The 17,657-nt window shown below is 37.6% G+C and overlaps 2 protein-coding genes across 4 annotated transcripts in view; both read right to left on the bottom strand.

Moving 5' to 3' along the window:
• Window positions 1-17,657, bottom strand: part of LOC116060419 — a 236,379-nt gene that overhangs the window by 79,658 nt on the left and 139,064 nt on the right. The gene's annotated exons all lie outside the window — the stretch shown is intronic.
• Window positions 5,618-15,886, bottom strand: LOC116053414 (V-set domain-containing T-cell activation inhibitor 1-like). Of its 3 annotated transcripts, none has more exons than XM_031304530.2 (3): window positions 6,519-6,669; window positions 6,022-6,381; window positions 5,618-5,880 (listed from the first exon to the last, which is right to left on the bottom strand). In XM_031304530.2, the coding sequence occupies exons 1-3, from the start codon at window positions 6,565-6,567 to the stop codon at window positions 5,648-5,650; spliced, it is 642 nt and encodes a 213-aa protein (XP_031160390.1). In that variant the 5' UTR covers window positions 6,568-6,669; the 3' UTR covers window positions 5,618-5,647. The 3 variants fall into 3 exon arrangements, with proteins under 3 accessions (XP_031160390.1, XP_035849457.1, XP_031159867.1); XM_035993564.1 differs by lacking the exons at window positions 6,022-6,381; window positions 6,519-6,669 and adding exons at window positions 15,227-15,586; window positions 15,724-15,886 and having other exon boundaries at window positions 5,624-5,877; XM_031304007.2 differs by lacking the exons at window positions 5,618-5,880; window positions 6,022-6,381; window positions 6,519-6,669 and adding exons at window positions 14,429-15,092; window positions 15,227-15,586; window positions 15,724-15,886.

The raw sequence follows: 17,657 nt of genomic DNA, 5'->3' as shown, positions 1-17,657 counted from the left end.
ACCACAAAAAACAGGAACTCATAAACAAACTGGTTGTTTTGTCTTCTTTTTTATTTCTCTTCCATAGAGAACAGTCCAAATTATTGACTTCATAAAAAACATAAAGGCCACAGGATTAATACATAGGCTAATAACATCAACTCTCAGCACCTTCCACCCTGTTCAGTTTCTCTTCACTTATTTTCTCTTTCAGTTATGCTAACTAAAATGTTGAATATAATACATAATAACATCAAATTAACATAAGGGTTACAGAATAATCACTTCTAATTAACCAACTCTCTTTTACACAAAACATCATTTTAACACTAATTGAAAATGAAATATATTAGGCCAATAAATAACATTTGATTGTGAAAAAGGGTAATGAGACTTCCTATATATAGAGCCTATAAGCAGGTAGTACAGCTCATAAAGTGCTGTAATTACCGGGGGAGGTTTTAAAACAGACACATCCTGAGAAGAAGGCAGAAACACTGTTAGAGTCCTTTTCTTTAAAACATTTTATGAATCAAACTAAACACCAACATCAACACATTCACACATTACCTTGTGTGTCTCTTCAGTCATTTAAGATCCAAACCAGGAGACCAGAGGACAGAGGTCCAGTTAGTGAGTCTGATCCCTTTCCTCTAACACCAAGCTAGTATAAAGTCATGAGCTAAACCACAAACCACCCAACTGTGCAGCATGTGTTTGTATGAAGAGATGACAGGAAACACAGAGTAGAACATCGAGCAGTGGTGTTTATAAAGGACTTGAGCACCTTCAGGCTGTCACCGAGACTCCGCCTCCTCAAGAACACGCAGAGCAGCAACTTACTTCTCTCTTCTGGATTGTTCCACAGACGTAAAACTGATTTTATTGTTTAGCTTTGGGGATGTGCAAGTTTAGCGATACTTGGCTTGAAAAAACTGAATTTAAGGCTCAGTTGATATTGTGATAAAAGGTCTTAAATGTCATTCAAAATGTTCTTAAAAAATTATAAAGAGAGGTCCGGTCGGGCTCGGGTCGGGCTCGGGCTTGGGCCGAGAATCTAAACTCTAAAATGATCTGAGATGAACTGTGAGATAAAGCAGAGGGCGGTGACTAAAAGCTTTTTAGTCACCGTTAGAAACTTTGACCGTTTCTAACGGTCTTCAACAGGTTCCTTGTTATCATTCCAAACTATAACGTTGTGCTCGTTCTCCAATGATTGTTGTTTTAATTAGGCCTTTGTTAATCTGTGACAGTGCAGCCAAACAATGTATAGGCTATATATCTGTGATCATCATAACGTTCATATGAATATATTACTGTTTGATGATCACAGACTGTGATCAGCAGGAATGAGCGACGCAGGGAATGACAGACAGGGAGGGAAGATGACAGCACAGAGACTAAATACATAAGATCATAAACAATGTGTACACAAGGTGAAACACATGATGGCGGCGCAGACAATCACAAAGGCGGGAAAACACGAGGCAGGAAGTAAAAGCCTTGTAGCTAGTAACCGCTTGAGTCCCCTTCGGAACAGTAACGCTCTATCTTGTCCCGGTGTTGTTTTTTTAGTGGACTTGATTGCATTCTTGAGATCGTATCTTGCGTTCTTATAACGAGCATCATCCCCAGATTTAAAAGCCACTGTCCTCTCATACAATTTCACGCGTACATCACTGTTTACCCACGTTTTTTTGTTTGGGTAAACACGAAAAGTACGCGTGGGAATACAGCTGTCCACACAGAATTTAACATAGTCAGTAACTGCCTCAGTGTACTCATGCAAGATAGCAGAATCACTAAAAACTGACCAGTCAGTAGATTCAAAACAGCCTTGCAACATGAGCTCACCTTCAGCAGTCCAGCGCGGTATTGTCCTCACAATGGGTTTCTCCCTCTTTATCTCCTGCTTGTACACAGGGAGCAGCAATATGAAGGAATGATCTGATTTCCCAAAGTGAGGCCGGGAGACAGATTTATAAGCTCCCTTGATGTTTGAATAGCAGTGGTCGAGAGTTTTATTTCCTCTGGTTGCACAGCTTCAATTACTGCAATCTAAAGTCAGTGCTACCCAAATACTACCAACACATCAGCTGTGCCACCAGAGTAAATAAAACTCTCGACCAGTAGCTATTAAAATGTCCCACATATTAATGCAGCAACATGAGTCAACATGTTCAGAAACTATTCTGCATATTTACTGTGATTAATTCACTTCTTCAAACTATTTTTTAAATCTCTACAAACTGACTTTAACACTGTATCGACATGAACTGAAAGACAATCAATGAGTGGAAAGCATTTCATTCATCAGGTCAAAAAGTTCACTTATGTTTATTAAAAGGAAAATATTGTTTATTTAGTCTCAGTTCTACATTTGCTGAATTGGTATAAATGTGTTTTATGAGCTGGTCCAACACTACTGAGTTGATGCACCTGATATCAGATACAAACACTGGTTTTCTGTCTTCATGCAGCTGCAGAACACACACCAGGAGGCCCAAAAGTCAGATCACATCATTGGAACAAAGTTAAAACTTCTCTCAGAGCTGCAAAGTTCTCATAGTCTCTGCTGTGATATTTCTAGTAGATGCAGCTGTAAGATGTCCAGCAGCAATGTTTCTATATTACCTTCTGTTTGTGTCGTTCCTTTGTTTGAACTTCCTTTAGTCTCATGTCTCCTCCAGCAGAACAAGTCAGATCCAGAACTGATCCAGATGTGAGGAGACATTTGGCAGCTTCACTTCTTACGTTCTGGGTCCAAACTGTTTGAAGGAAGAAACATAACATCAGTTACCATCTCCACTGATCAATATATACTTATTTTAAGTACTCTAAGTATGTTTAGCTGATACATACTTACTTTAACTTAAGTAAGAATGCAGAACTTTGACTTGTAGTGGAGTATTTTCACAGTGTGGTATTGGTGCTTTTTAAGGCCCGACACAACATGGACCAATCAGGACCAGGTCTGGTATATGTGCTGACAGGGTGATTGGGAAATGAGACACAGGTGATCAGGATGAGGAGAGTCTGAGGACACCTGGTGGACAGGTGGGCAATCTTCTTATTCTTCTGCTGAACACTTCTGAAGCACTTTGTTCTTGAACATAAAAAGTAACTATTGTTTTCTATAATGTGAAATATACCTTAGTATTTATTATTTACTGTGAATGTATTGTGAGACTGTTTTCATATATATAACCTCTGAATGTTTACATTATAAGTTGAATCACTCAGTGGATCAAGTCAAGTCAACTTTATTGTCAATTCTGCAAAATGTGCCAGACGTTCAGAGCTATTGAAAGAATTTCACCTCTGGTTATTGATTTCTTTGCTGCTCCATGTCTCCTCTCGCCAACAGAGATATAAGGGATAAACTTTCCTCACAGCAAATAAATGCCTCACACAGAAAGCCAAACCTTCTTTTATATCACATTGATAGGCTGATTTGCAGTAAAATTGTTTGTCAGCTCTTGGACTTTGCACCGTGGAGCCATGGAAAGTACAGCAATCCTTAAACTAGTTGAACTATGAGCGGAGCGGAAACCAGGAAACATAAAGTCAGAGTTGGAGTTGGATTTGAACATTGGCATTTTATGGCCCTTATTTACACTTTTACAGTCAGTTTAAACTTTGTCAGTGTGTTCTGCCCTCTTTTAAACATTGAATATTGAGCTTCGTGGATATAGAAAAGATGGTTTATAACAACAATTGTTTGAAAACACAGTTTAGCTCCCTCGGTATTCAGGTGATCGGCGGTGAAGCAAAGCTGCAACGATTGGTTGACTGTTTCCCAATAACTCTGAGAACAACATAGCATATGTCTATTGGACCAGTACCAGCGTCAGACACAGTATGAATCATTTGGTTACCGTTGTAAATTGAAATAAAACTAATTGGTTCAGTTTAGGAAATGCTCAATGGTTTGGGTTAAAATAACTTTGTTATGTAACTTGCGTTATGTGTTTAAGTTAACGTACTTTACGTACATGACGTAAACTAATTATGTTACGTAAGTTAAAATAACTTGTTTACTTTTGGTCTCACATGGGATATGAACAGTGAAAGTCCTGCGTTTGTTTAACCCATCCATACACCCAGACCAACCGCCCATAAATAAATATTATCTTTGTCCCAATATAAGTTTTTAACTGTTACAGTTAAATTAAAAAATAATCCCTTTTTATAAAGTAGTTCATATCCAGTAGACATTATCTATCAACATATATCAGGAAGACAACAGTTACAACGACACATGACATATATAGGCCTACTGTAACCTGGGTACAGAGGCTACAGAAAATAATTTTAGGAGTTGCTCATGAGACTAACTATAATTATACAAGTTACTCGCAAAACAATTGAAACACAACCCAACTGGTCCTGGCTAACGCCGCCATGCTAACACACGCTAACTGCTAACGTTGCCGGGGAACCAGGCAAGCGTGCCACAGCTGTTTACAACCACCGTAACAGACCTATGACAGAAACCGCAACAAACCGTGTAGCCTATTCAGCGGCTGTAGCCGACCAACTGTGAGTCATTTTTAGCCGAGAAAGTGTGTCTGTCAGTCGGGTACAAAGCTCCACGTGAGCACAGGCTTTTATGACTGTCAGCATAGCCAGCATCTAACATTAGCTACTCCGCTGTGCTGTGGAGTAATGTGATTGATTTTTAGTTCTTTAATGATTCATTTTCAGTGTTGGGCAAGTTACTTCCAAAATGTAATACATTATAGATTACTAGTTACTGTCATTTGAGAGTAATTAGTTATATTACAATATTACTGTCTCTGAATTGTAATGCGTTACACTACTTTTGCATTACTTTTGAGTTACTTTCACCAAAATAACAGGGGAAGTTTGATTTGGCAGCTAGCTTGTGAATTTCACCACCGGATCAATAAAGTCTCGTCTTTATCCACTTTAATACATCATAGATTATTCATATTTTGTATAATTAATATAAATATGCAAAGTAACTAAAGCTATACAAAATAGATAAGTAAAACATATAATAGGCAAGTAGGAGAAAATGAAAATACTCAAAAGTATGGCATTGTTGTAAAATGTTTGTTTATAGCACTTCAATAAGAAATTCATGTTGTTTAGGTTAAAACACTCTAAAGGAAATGTTCAATTATAGTGTGATTAAAACTCACTATTAACATTATTTACAGTACTTGATTTGAAGTAGGCTACACGGAAGTTGTCTGTTGTGTAGCCTACTCTTGCTAGCTTACTGAGATGCAACATGTCCGTCAACATGTCCGTCATAGAAACAGGACAGCTCACTTCAACGCAGCGTAATAACTCCTGAAAATAATATCCATCTCGCAAATGTATCTGTCTCTGCAGTCATCTCAACCATCGAATACAGCGACAGGAAACTAATACAGTTTTTTTTTTTTCCTGTGAAGAAATGTGTTGCGGTGTTGGTGAATTCTTAAAAAAAACAATGCACCACTAAATGTTGCGTTAAAATGCGTTGTAACTCGCGTTACTGAGATTGTAACGAGTATAATATTACCGAAATTTAATTAGTAATGCGTTATATTACTGCGTTACAGCAAGAAGGAATACATTACTGTAATTGCGTTACTTTTGTAACGCGTTACTCCCAACACTGTTCATTTTAACAGTTTTGTCTCATTTAACTCGCTCAAGATGTTGATGAAACTGTTTCCAGTGATCCACCTGCGGAACTGTGACTTTTGTCTGAATAGAAATCTTGTTCTGTCGGGAGACAAAGACTGGACAAGCAGAAACAAAAACCCAGCAGAGCTGCTGATGCTATCAGTCCCAGTCCACAGTAGAGTCCGATCCTTCTCCGACTCTCTGGTTGTGGTGGACTTGTTGTGTTTGGTGTCTCAGGTTCAGGCCGATCCCTCGCTGCTGTAAAGAGACCAAACACATCTGTTTCATTCATGTGATGAAAAAAACAAAGGATTTTGGATTGTGGAAGTCCATAGTATACTTTTCTTCTCAGCTGCTGCTGAATTGAAACTGAAAGAACGCTCTTCTGAATCAACTTACCAGTGACATTGAGACGGCATTTATGGAAGTTACTCCCATAACTTGTGATCAAATCACAAACATACAGTCCCGAGTCTTCAGTCCTGAGTCTGGACACATGAAGTCTGAGTCGTCCTTCTCTGAGGACGTCTTTGTCCCACTGGACTCGTCCTGCAAACTGTTCATCCTGAGACTCTGGGACCTCAACTCCTTCATGGAGATGAAACAGGACTGGATTCTTGAGATCAGTTAACAGTTGACAGAAGATATTAAGAGAGTTGGAGGAACTGTGAGGGTTGGTTGTGAAGGTCCACTCCAGTGTGATGTCGTGGTTCTCCTCTGCCTGATAGGAGGTCTGGGTCACATTCACTACAAATGTTCCTGTTGAGGAGACAGAGAGGGAAAGTGAGGAGCAGACACACTGACAACTTTAAACTCCATCTCCACATGTTTCTGTGGACACTTTAGTGATTCTTTGTTTAGTGTTAGTGGATAATAAAGTGAAGCTGTAAACTAACCAGAGACACAGGAGGTCAGGATGATGAGCAGCAGGATGCTGCAGATCATCTTCTCCCTGTGAGAGGAGACAGAGGTGAAGAGTCACAAACACATGAGCTCAGAGTTCACTTATTACAGGTCAGAGAGAGAACACATACAGTCTGTTTATACTTCTTCTTCTGTGTTACTTATTACACATGACTGATCAGAGGACTGACAATAAGCAGCTACAGTGATATATTTCTGTCACAAGATGGTGCCAGATAGTAGAGTTTTTCAACTGAGGAAGAACAAGGAAGTATGAGTCTACTATTATGATCTGAGATGAACTGTGAGATAAAGCAGAGGGCGGTGACTAAAAGCTGCAGTTACAGTTTTTTTCCAATTGCTAAAACACAATTTTGCAAACTAGGGTGGTTTTATCAAAATACAAAACACAATTCACAAAACCACACACCCAAACTTCAAAATACCTCATATATATCCTGCAAAATGAAGCACTGCAACCAAATTAGAGTTTAGATTCTCGGCCCAAGCCCGACCGGACTTCGGGTCGGGCTCGGGCCGTTATTTTCCGCCACATCCTCGGGCCGGACCGCGCCTGGGCCGGACCCTTGATCAAGCAATTTTTTTTTTTTTTTTTATCCATTACCTTATTATCCTATTTGGGTGGGGAGACAGCTATGCCATAATCAGAAATATTATAAATATATATAGGCTATATAAAAGTAACAAATGTGTATAAAAGTTAGGCTGCAGTTACAAAATGCAGCACGTGTCATGCGCGGAGTCTCCTCCTCTCGCACGCATCACACCGAGAGCTTGAAGATGTAAAGAAAAAAAGAAAAACAGGAGAATTAACTTTGAGCAAGTGTGGAGGAAAGTCGGAGGTATGGAAGCAGTTTAAACAAGTCCTGGGCAGTGACAACAATATGTTGTTCATCATTGTTTCTTTTTTTTTTTTACCTTTCTTCACTCGGACACAACGTGCTCGGGCTCGGGCTCGGGCAGGTTCGGGCTTGATTTTTTGGGCCGATCTAAGCTCTAAACCAAAACTACATATATCATCAAAATCAAACTTTTACAACACATGACACACACTTCATTCATGTTACCAGATTTTTGTCTAACCAACTACACACTGTTGGGCATAATGAAAAACACTCATCTTTAGTATGCTTTGTCATAATACTAAAATAGTTACAATTGTAGAAAATTCTTCAGATTGTTCACATGCACAGAAATATTTACAGATAAACACACACATGCTGTTTAAACATTTTGTTTTTTTATTTTTCACAAAACAAGTCAGTGCAACATATGCACAGCAGATATATTTGCATTGGACTGAACAAAAATAATTTTAATTTTGAATGGCACTGTTTTGAAATGGCAAACATGTGACTTTACGTCCAATTGTTGTGTCTTATGCAGAGAACCGTGTTCAGGGCATTTCAAAAAGTGCCATTTCGAATTGCAAAATGTGTGTAAAGCAGAAAATGTGTTTAGACTTTTGGAGACTTGAGAAGAGGTTTTGCTCTCTGTGTGTCAGTTTAAATAATTGTCCTATGCATGTCATTTTAGTGTGTTAGCAATTGGAAAAAAACCTTCAACTGGCAACTTGCCCTCACTTCCTTGTTATCAGACACAACTCTAACATTACTCGTTCTCCAATGATTGTTGTTTTAATTAGGCCTGTTTATCTGTGACAGTGAAACCTATTAAAATGGTGTATAGCTATATATCTGTGATCATCATAACATTTGGTTTAACCTTCATATTAGAACACACACACACACACACACACACACACACACACGAAGGTTAAACCAAACGTTATGATGATAGATATCTATCATAACGTTTTAGATAGATAGTCTAATATGAATGTTAAACCAAACATTATGATAGATAGATTAGATGGAGATCTATCTACCTATCTATCTATCTATCTATCTATCTATCTATCTATCTATCTATCTATCTATCTATCTATCTATCTATCTATCTATCTATCTATCTCATGTCAGGCAGACATCAGATCAGTTTGCTACTGTGTATAAACTGTGTAAATGTTCAGTTCTGACAGTTTAGTTTAAAAATTGACTGAAGGTGAAAAGATCTAGGCTCAATGATAAATCTTTCAGTTGCCTTTTGAAAACTATTATATACCACTAGTATAGGCCTAAATATATAATAGAACGTATATAGAGGCCAAAAAAATACGCATTTGCTTGTATAGACCCTTGTATGTCGCTTGTATAGACTCCCATGGACTCACATTGATACTTTAGTTTTGTTTTCAACCTACACGTGTTTTAAAGATAGGCTAATTAACAGAGAGAGTGGAAGTATGTTGAGCTTCATCAGTTTGACTTGTTTCACTTTAAGTCTTCAAAGTTTCCAATAACAAACATATTCAGAGTTCTAACTGCAGCAGATGAATCAATATTATAAATACATCCGTTATTATCAGGATCAACAAACACTAACTGTCTCGAATCAACACAATATCTACATTATTCACATCTAATCTGGTCTAGACGTCATCTCACGTCTAGACTACTGCAACTCCCTCCTGGCTGCCCCCGTCTGCCTGCACGTGCCGTCCGGCCCCTGCAGCTCATTCAGAACGCAGCAGCTCGACTTGTCTTCAACCTCCCCAAGTTCTCTCACACTACACCGCTCCTCGCTCTCTTCACTGGTTACCAACTGCTGCCTTGCATAGAGGGCCACAAACGGATCATCCCCAGCTTAAAATTAAGTTGTATATTAAACTGGGGATACAATAAAGTGTAGGGCGGCCTAAAGCCTTTACATAATGTTTTAGTGCATAGAATACTAAGCTATTAAAATGATAATTGTCTGCATGATTTTATAAGTTACACTTACATGTGGCACAGTAAATCCTCACGATGAACTGTATCTGTGGTTGGCTACCTTAGTGACTACCTTACCTATAGCCTATTATAGGTGATTTTAAATACATTAATGCAACTATGAACTTATTAAGACTTGGGATAAGTTATTTAGAAACTACACTGTAAATCCAATTTCGCTAACTCAACCTAAAATATTTTTGGAAACGGCTTGCACTCAAAACTTTTAATTTAGCACAGTATGGTAACATTAAAGTTTTGAGTACACTAAACATAAAATAAATGTGTCACATGAGTGTTATCTGAAAGGAAATTTATGTCAGTTTAACATAACCTTTTTTAGTCATGCAACAAAAATAATTAGTGTTTTCTTCACATATAATTCTACGTTATATTAACATAGAATAATCAGGTTGCTTAATGTGTATTTTTATGCTTATTGAACACAAAAAGTTATGTGTCATAACTTGTTAATTTTATGTACAAACAACAATTAAACAGTCAAAACATCATAACCACATCAATAGCATGAGTGTTTGGGTGTGGCTGTCCAAGGGCCTCATGCAAAATAGGGGCCCCTCTAAAGCTGCTGATCTTTTATCACTTTACACAAAAGGACCACTAGTGAAGTGATACACTGCAGCTTAATGGCTGAAGGAAGCCTATTACTGCTCAAAGTCTAATGCTGCAATAGTCCAGCTCTTATCAAACGTAACAGTCACTTAACTCATGGTTACAAATGTAAATCAGCACAACAATGACAATTACCAGGCAACAAAAATTCTAAACAGACACGTTTAATAAACGGAATTCATAAAGTTACATTTGTATTTCGAACAAACTGCAAACTTTTCAGCAAATTTTAACACAACTCTATTTACCGCCTTGCATCATGGGAATTGACCAGCCAATGAACCAATTGCATCTGACTGCAGTACGATCAAATCAAACATAACACAAATTGTATGTATCCTTTCTATTCAAACATTTTAAATTAGACAAACAAATAAATGGAAGTTGTTCTCAACCTTTAAATTTAACGTTGCTTTGACTAGTTAAAACTTAATTATGTGTACTAAAACATAATACGTTGGTAAAAAACACAAAACATTGTGGCAGTTTTATGGTGAAACAGCACAAAATATTTGTGTTCAGCATAACTCTGGAACTTATGTTGTAATTATATGTTTTTGTTGTGTTAAGTGAACACAATATTTTCATTTTGTTGAACATGAAAGTGACCGCTTGTCATATGAACATAAAAACATTGAGTACATATTTTGACAACCATTTTTTAGGTTTACGTAACTATAAAAATATGTGCTAAGTGCACAGTATATGTGTTGTTAATTGGCCTTGAACTAATTATGTGATGTTGACGTTATACATTTAAGTAGAATGAACTCAAAAGTCAAAAATTGTTGACTTAACATAAAAAAATTATGTCAACCTCACATGGGATGGTTTTTTTGTGTCAAATGAACATAAAGTTTTTATGTTGTTTTGACAATCCTGAACATTTGTGTGGACGTAACATTAAAATCCATGGCTGGATTGGGGTTTACAGTGTATGGAGATATTAGAGATAGTTTTTTTTCTTGCTGAGTAATAATGATCTAAAACAATTAAACAAACAAAAGTTGTTGGATGTGTTTAAATGCCAAGATTGCATGTAGATCTGAGGCCACAGAGCCACATGTGCATTAGTGGAGAATCACCCTGAACTTGAACAAATATTTGCCTTTTGTAAAAACGCCATAAACAATTAAAGACAATCATTAATAGGTGTGAATGTGCTGTTATCTAAACAGAGGAGTAATTCTTGGAGAATTTTGAATGACAGCTTGAAAAGATAATTATGTTGTCATCAGCTCTTTGAGACCAAAATAAACACATTCATATAGATCAGGCATGTACAGTGTGTCATTAAAATAAAAGTTATTCTCGCTATAATATCTCCAAAGGGTCTCACCGTGCTGATTTACAGTACATTGTCATTTATTTTCCATAACATTTCTCAGGTTTTGATATATTTGTGTTTAGGCTATCATTTATAACTTTGTCCAAGAATAAATAGCCTACAGTTTGTCATTACCTTTATCCCAAGTTTAAAACAAAAAGAGCAAAATCATCTTACAAAACCGGGACTTCTCTGCTGTAGGCTACAAACCGGAGCAACAACCATCACAACAGCGATCCTCTCCCACTAAAAGATAAAAGAAAAACACAAGTCCAACCAACCTGTTGAAGCTTTGAGTGACTGGGTTCAGATGGACTAGATGCAGAGAGAAAATAACCTCTTATAGTCGCTTCTCTCTTCTCCTGTGTGTCTCTCTTCCATGTTGCTCCGTAATGATAGTTTTGCTTGTGGCCCGCTTATATATGGCCGGATGACGTTTGAACGTTGTGACGCCACTAGGAATGTTACTAGGCTACAGAGGAGAGGGGAGGGGGGAGGGAGAACACAAAGGGTAAAGTCTGGCGTAAATCTGGAGTGATGACAGGTATGGCATATTTAGGCCTACTGTAACCTGAAGGTCAGAAAGACTGAAACATGTCAATAAATATTTCAGCATTAACAAGCGTAACCAGATGTCACATTATCAAAACATCTACACACTAAATACCTCTTTATTGTTTAAAACCACAACAGTGCTTCACTGCCAAATATAACAAGGAACCAAATGTGTTTAGACTCAGCAGAGTAAGATATCACTGAGATGTTATACACCGTGTGGTGTCCAGATGGCAACACAGTTTTAGGTTTTTTATTTATAATTCTGTATTGACACATTGGGACAGACAGAAAGAAAGAAATACATATCAATCAAATTTGAACAGGTTCAAACATGCGGCTGTATTTTAACAAGCTGTTAGTGTCACCTAGTGGAGAAAAAGCTAACAACAATGAGAACTCCTTTATTCAGGGTCCAGTCTACAGGAGAGGACGAGGACGACATCTAGTTAAACTGAATAAAATACTTTCATCATGTTGAATGTTTGTTTGTAGGATTTAAAGTGATTATTGAACATAAAAGCTTAACTGCTCGACATGCGACATGCTGAAAATTACTTGTAATTTGGGTTGTCATGTTGAGCTCCTGATCGCTCTTCCCCTGCAGATGCTCCTCCCCCACAACACTTTCTGGTATCTGTGGTTCCTCTGTCATTTAGTACCTACTTAGTACATATAGTTTTCAATTTTACCCTGAGGAAGCACCCTTGAATTGAATGGTTGGACCACAGGAATGAACAAACTGTTCATCCTGAAACTTCTGAAAAAAATTCTGTGGCTGCCAGCCAGAGAGGCAGTGAGTTTACTTACTCTAACTATGCAGCAGTAAGTAGGCCTATGTAAAAAAAGAAAATAAAATAAAAACAGTAATATGTATGTATATATGTGAATGTGTTGAAACTTGAGTGGGACCATCACGTCTCTTCATGTCCTGCAGAGGTCTGTTAGAAAATATAAAAGCACACAACGTGATCGTTTGATTTCTGAGGAGGAAGGAGAAAGGCTAGTGTCCAATTGAAAGTTAAGCAAAAGGTTTAATAAACAACATGGTGAAAACGACATGACAAAAACAAATGTTACACTGCCAGCAGTGGACTGCAAGCATGCTTCCTTGTGGGGTCACAATTTTGCAGTCCAAACAATATAAAACAATACATCAATAAAACACTGCCAGCAGTGGACTGCAAAAACATGCCTCCCCTTCGGGAGACACATTCAAACAGTTCTGAATCATTGTGAAGTTTCCAAATTTATCCTAAAGGAGCTGAGGGTGGTTCCTCAAATGACATCTCTCCCACGATTTAGGACACACCTCTGAATTCAGGTTTACTCTCATGGCAGACAAAGGTAGTGCCAATTCTATTCAAGTTTACAGAGATATGCATTTTCTTTGTTCTAATGCCAAGACAACAGTTACCTTTCCTGTGAGGACAATGAGTCTTTCTCCAGTATGCAAATTGATAGTTGTGACTTAATCAATTTTTAGAAGGTTGGGTTGGGGTGAGGCATGTCAAATGTTGATTAGTGTAGTTATTTGATTAGATCTGGCTGCAGAGTACATTATGTACATTTATACCAAGGGGACATTGTTTTCATAACATTAAGCATGGTTTGAACTTTTTTATAATCAACAGGTCCCAGTTGTGTCTCCTGCAGTTCAAAGTTCAGACTGAGCTGCAGCCTGCAGGACGAGACAAACACTTTCAACCTAGAAAGGTAGAACTCTGTTTTAACAAGACGTTTTACAGTAACGTGTTGAGATCCACAGTTATATTTTAGATGTACAAACCTGCAGGACTCAACCACAGAACACTTAAACTCACCATTTTTAAGCTTTTATATTGGGGTCTCTCTCTCTCTCTCTCTCTCTATCTATCTATCTTTTCTCTTTCAGTTCTGTAAAATAAACATGTTTTCAGTAACAACTCATGTGTGGTCGTCTCACTGAATGGGTTTTAAAGGTTAAAGAGAAGCTGTGGAGTTAAAGATGAACCAGCAGAGGGAGCTTTTTACTGGGAGTCAGCTGGTCTTGTTGAAGGAGTTGATCATCAAGTCTCCACAGTTAACCTGCATGCTATCAGCTCAGCATAATAACACACATGAATGGAAGAGGTGGTGCTCCGGTTGCATTGTGGTTTAAATGTCTCTGGAACTGAAATGCAGGAAGAAGAAGAAGCAGGAAGATGTCTCCATATTGTTCTGTGTGATTTCTTTATTTGCTGTAATTTACCAAATTTGATTCACTTCATTTCCTTTTTCTGTTGTAGTAAAACACCAAATCATATCTCAGATGTTTCAGCAGCAACATTATTTTCTCTGACTCTTCTGGATTACAAATATTTTACATTGAAGGTAAAAAAAGTCTGTTTTTGCATTTAGTCTCAATCGACGTAGAACTGAAACACTACCTGATGAAAAACATAAACTGTGGTCATTTTCATTTATTTTATTGTAACAAAGGTCACCAAGTTTATTTCCTTGATTCCTTAAAAGCTACAAAACATTTACTCAATGAAAGCTTTATTACAGACATTAGTCATTTCTGCTGTCATAACTTAATTTAAATTCATAGTAACTGAACATGGACAGAGCTCGTTAATGAACATCAAGATGTAAACATGCTGGAGTTAGCATTAATGCTAATTTACATCAGTGGTGCCTAGACAGGTAATAATAGAGAGAACATTACAAGTAACATATGACATAATATATTGATGCAAGTAATTACACAACTAGAAGAAGACAAAACATGATGTAACATGTCATCTTCATTTAAACTCAAACCTGTAGTAACATGAACATCATTTAAAATATAAAAATATAACATTTGATATCACAAATAGTTTTCTGACACTAAGAACAGAAGGAGGAGAGACTCTAGGAGTCTGATTTAGTTTTTATGACTGTGACTTTATGTTCTGATGACTCATTTAAAGAGGGTCCTCCAGACTGAGTTCTATTAGTCCTGATGGCTCCTTTCTCTGATAAACTCGACGTCTGTACGGCTGAATATATGTTTCTTTTCTTATTAATACATTTAAAACAACAATTGAAGACAAAGAGGCGTTTCAGGTAGAGAATCAGTAGAACTGCCACTGCTGCTGCTCCTAATGACAGTCCAGCGTAGATCCAGATGTTTCCCAGACTCTCTGGTTCTGGTCTCACTGTTGGTCTCTGAGGTTTTGGCTCATCAGCAGCTGCTGTAAAGAACAGAAAATATAATGTGGCTGATCGACAGGAAGGAAACCTGTTTTAGTGAAAATGACTATATAATCTGCATCTTTCATTTTTTAAGTCCAAACAGAAAAACTCCAGTTCTCCTGAATCAACTTACCAGTGACATTGAGCCAACATCTACCAGAGTTACTCCCTTGACTTGTGATTACTACACACTTGTACAGTCCCGAGTCTTCAGTCCTGAGTCTGGACACATGAAGTCTGAGTCGTCCTTCTCTGAGGACGTCTTTGTCCCACTGGACTCGTCCTGCAAACTGTTCATCCTGAGACTCTGGGACCTCAACTCCTTCATGGAGATGAAACAGGACTGAGGGTCTGAGATCAGTTAACAGTTCACAGAAGATATTAAGAGAGTTGGAGGAACTGTGAGGGTTGGTTGTGAAGGTCCACTCCAGTGTGATGTCGTGGTTCTCCTCTGCCTGATAGGAGGTCTGGGTCACATTCACTACAAATGTTCCTGTTGAGGAGACAGAGAGGGAAAGTGAGGAGCAGACACACTGACAACTTTAAACTCCATCTCCACATGTTTCTGTGGACACTTTAGTGATTCTTTGTTTAGTGTTAGTGGATAATAAAGTGAAGCTGTAAACTAACCAGAGACACAGGAGGTCAGGATGATGAGCAGCAGGATGCTGCAGATCATCTTCTCCCTGTGAGAGGAGACAGAGGTGAAGAGTCACAAACACATGAGCTCAGAGTTCACTTATTACAGGACAGAGAGAGAACATATACAGTCTGTTTATACTTCTTCCTCTGGGTTACTTATTACACATGACTAGCCAGAGGACTGACAATAAGCAGCTAAAGTGATGTATTTCTGTCACAAGATGGCGCCAGTTAGTAGAGTTTTTCAACTGAAGAATAACAAGTCTAAAATGATGTTAGATGAACTGTGAGATACAGCAGAAGGCGGGGACTAAAAGCTGTAGTGCAACATAGTTAAACTGTTCCCAACCTTCACCTGGTAACTTGCCCTCACTTCCTTGTTATCAGACAAAACTCTAACGTTACTCGGCTTGTACTCATTCCCCAATGATTGTTGTTGCAGAGGGCGGAGACTAAAAGCTGTAGTTTAACCATTTCCTAACGGCTTTCAACAGGATGCTTATCATTCCAAACTATAACGTTGTGCTCATTCTCCAATGATTGTTGTTTTAATTAGGTCTTTGTTAATCTGCGACAGTGTAGACAAATATAGAATATATATATATATATATATATATATATATATATATATATATATATATATATATATAAATATATGAGTATAGCCTATATATGTTTGATGATCACAGTCTGTATTAGAAGCTAAATTAAAAAAAAAAAAAAAAAAAACATCATCAAAAGCATCCTCAAAAAAGGGAACTTTCTATTGAGGAAGATAAAGGGCAGGTGCTCAAGCCGCTTTTGATGTCTATGTGTGCACGTGCCTGACTATAGCAGCCTATAGCTCTAAATATATAATATATAGGCCTTCCGCTGAACATTTTGAATTTCTGGTGATTTTTTATGCCCCTATTCTACCGTTTTCTGAAGCAGTTTGTGCTGGAAATCATGGGCGTAAATCTGATCTAACATTGGGGGGGGGACAATAAACATAAAATTTCTGAAGAGCAATTTTTGAAGGGGACAGTACAGCCAATTATACTCGTAGAGGACATGTGTACACAGAGGAAAGCCTTAATACTATCATTAGTGTAGCATGGAGACTGTACCATTAGCCTTCTTTTCAGTGTTTCTCTTGATTCAATGAAAAAACTGACTAAATTGACCAAAATATTCTTCTTTAAAACCATGTATTTATATTTAAGTTGTTTACAATCAAGCCACACAAATACCTTAAAACATAATGACTTATTTTGAAAAAGTGTCCCCATATAAAAGAAATACAAGGCTTTTGTACACTTGTTAAATTAGCTGATCATAATGTAAATTAGTGAGCCACTGGTAAAGCTCATCTGCTAACCCTGACAGCCACACACCTCCAAAAATATGAACTAAGGTCAACACACTTACCTGAGACTCTACACCTGACTGTCCCTGGTCTCCCTGTTCCTCAGTTCTTTCTGTTTTCTTTGCCTATGACATAGTGACGTTAGTATTTCCATAAGCACCCATTCAAAGATGTTACCAAATTGTCTTGATATAAGGACTTATTGTACTTACTACTTGGTGTTTTGAGATCTTATTCCTGATTTTCATTTCTCTGTCATTTTATCTGAGCAACAACAACACAAATCTTTAACGTCAGATGTCTAAATATGAGTTAGGTTCATAGGTTCACCACGTGGTCATATTATCATTATAAAATGATCTTGCGTCCTCCGCATACATATTAGGTTTCTTCTGGGACAGAGGATATATATTTAACTGTTCAGCCACTTAACTTCATATTGAGCAAAACACAACTGTAGATCTTCAATATTAACCCTAATGTCAGTTCGCACACATAACGTTAGGCTTATCGCCGTGGTAATGTTAGTTGTAGTGGGTGCATTACATTATATTACACTAACATAGCAAACTTT

The sequence above is a fragment of the Sander lucioperca genome, chromosome 17, assembly GCF_008315115.2.
Source record: "Sander lucioperca isolate FBNREF2018 chromosome 17, SLUC_FBN_1.2, whole genome shotgun sequence".
Classification (NCBI taxonomy): Eukaryota; Metazoa; Chordata; class Actinopteri; order Perciformes; family Percidae; genus Sander; species Sander lucioperca.
This window is presented reverse-complemented; position numbering and strand designations above follow the sequence as displayed.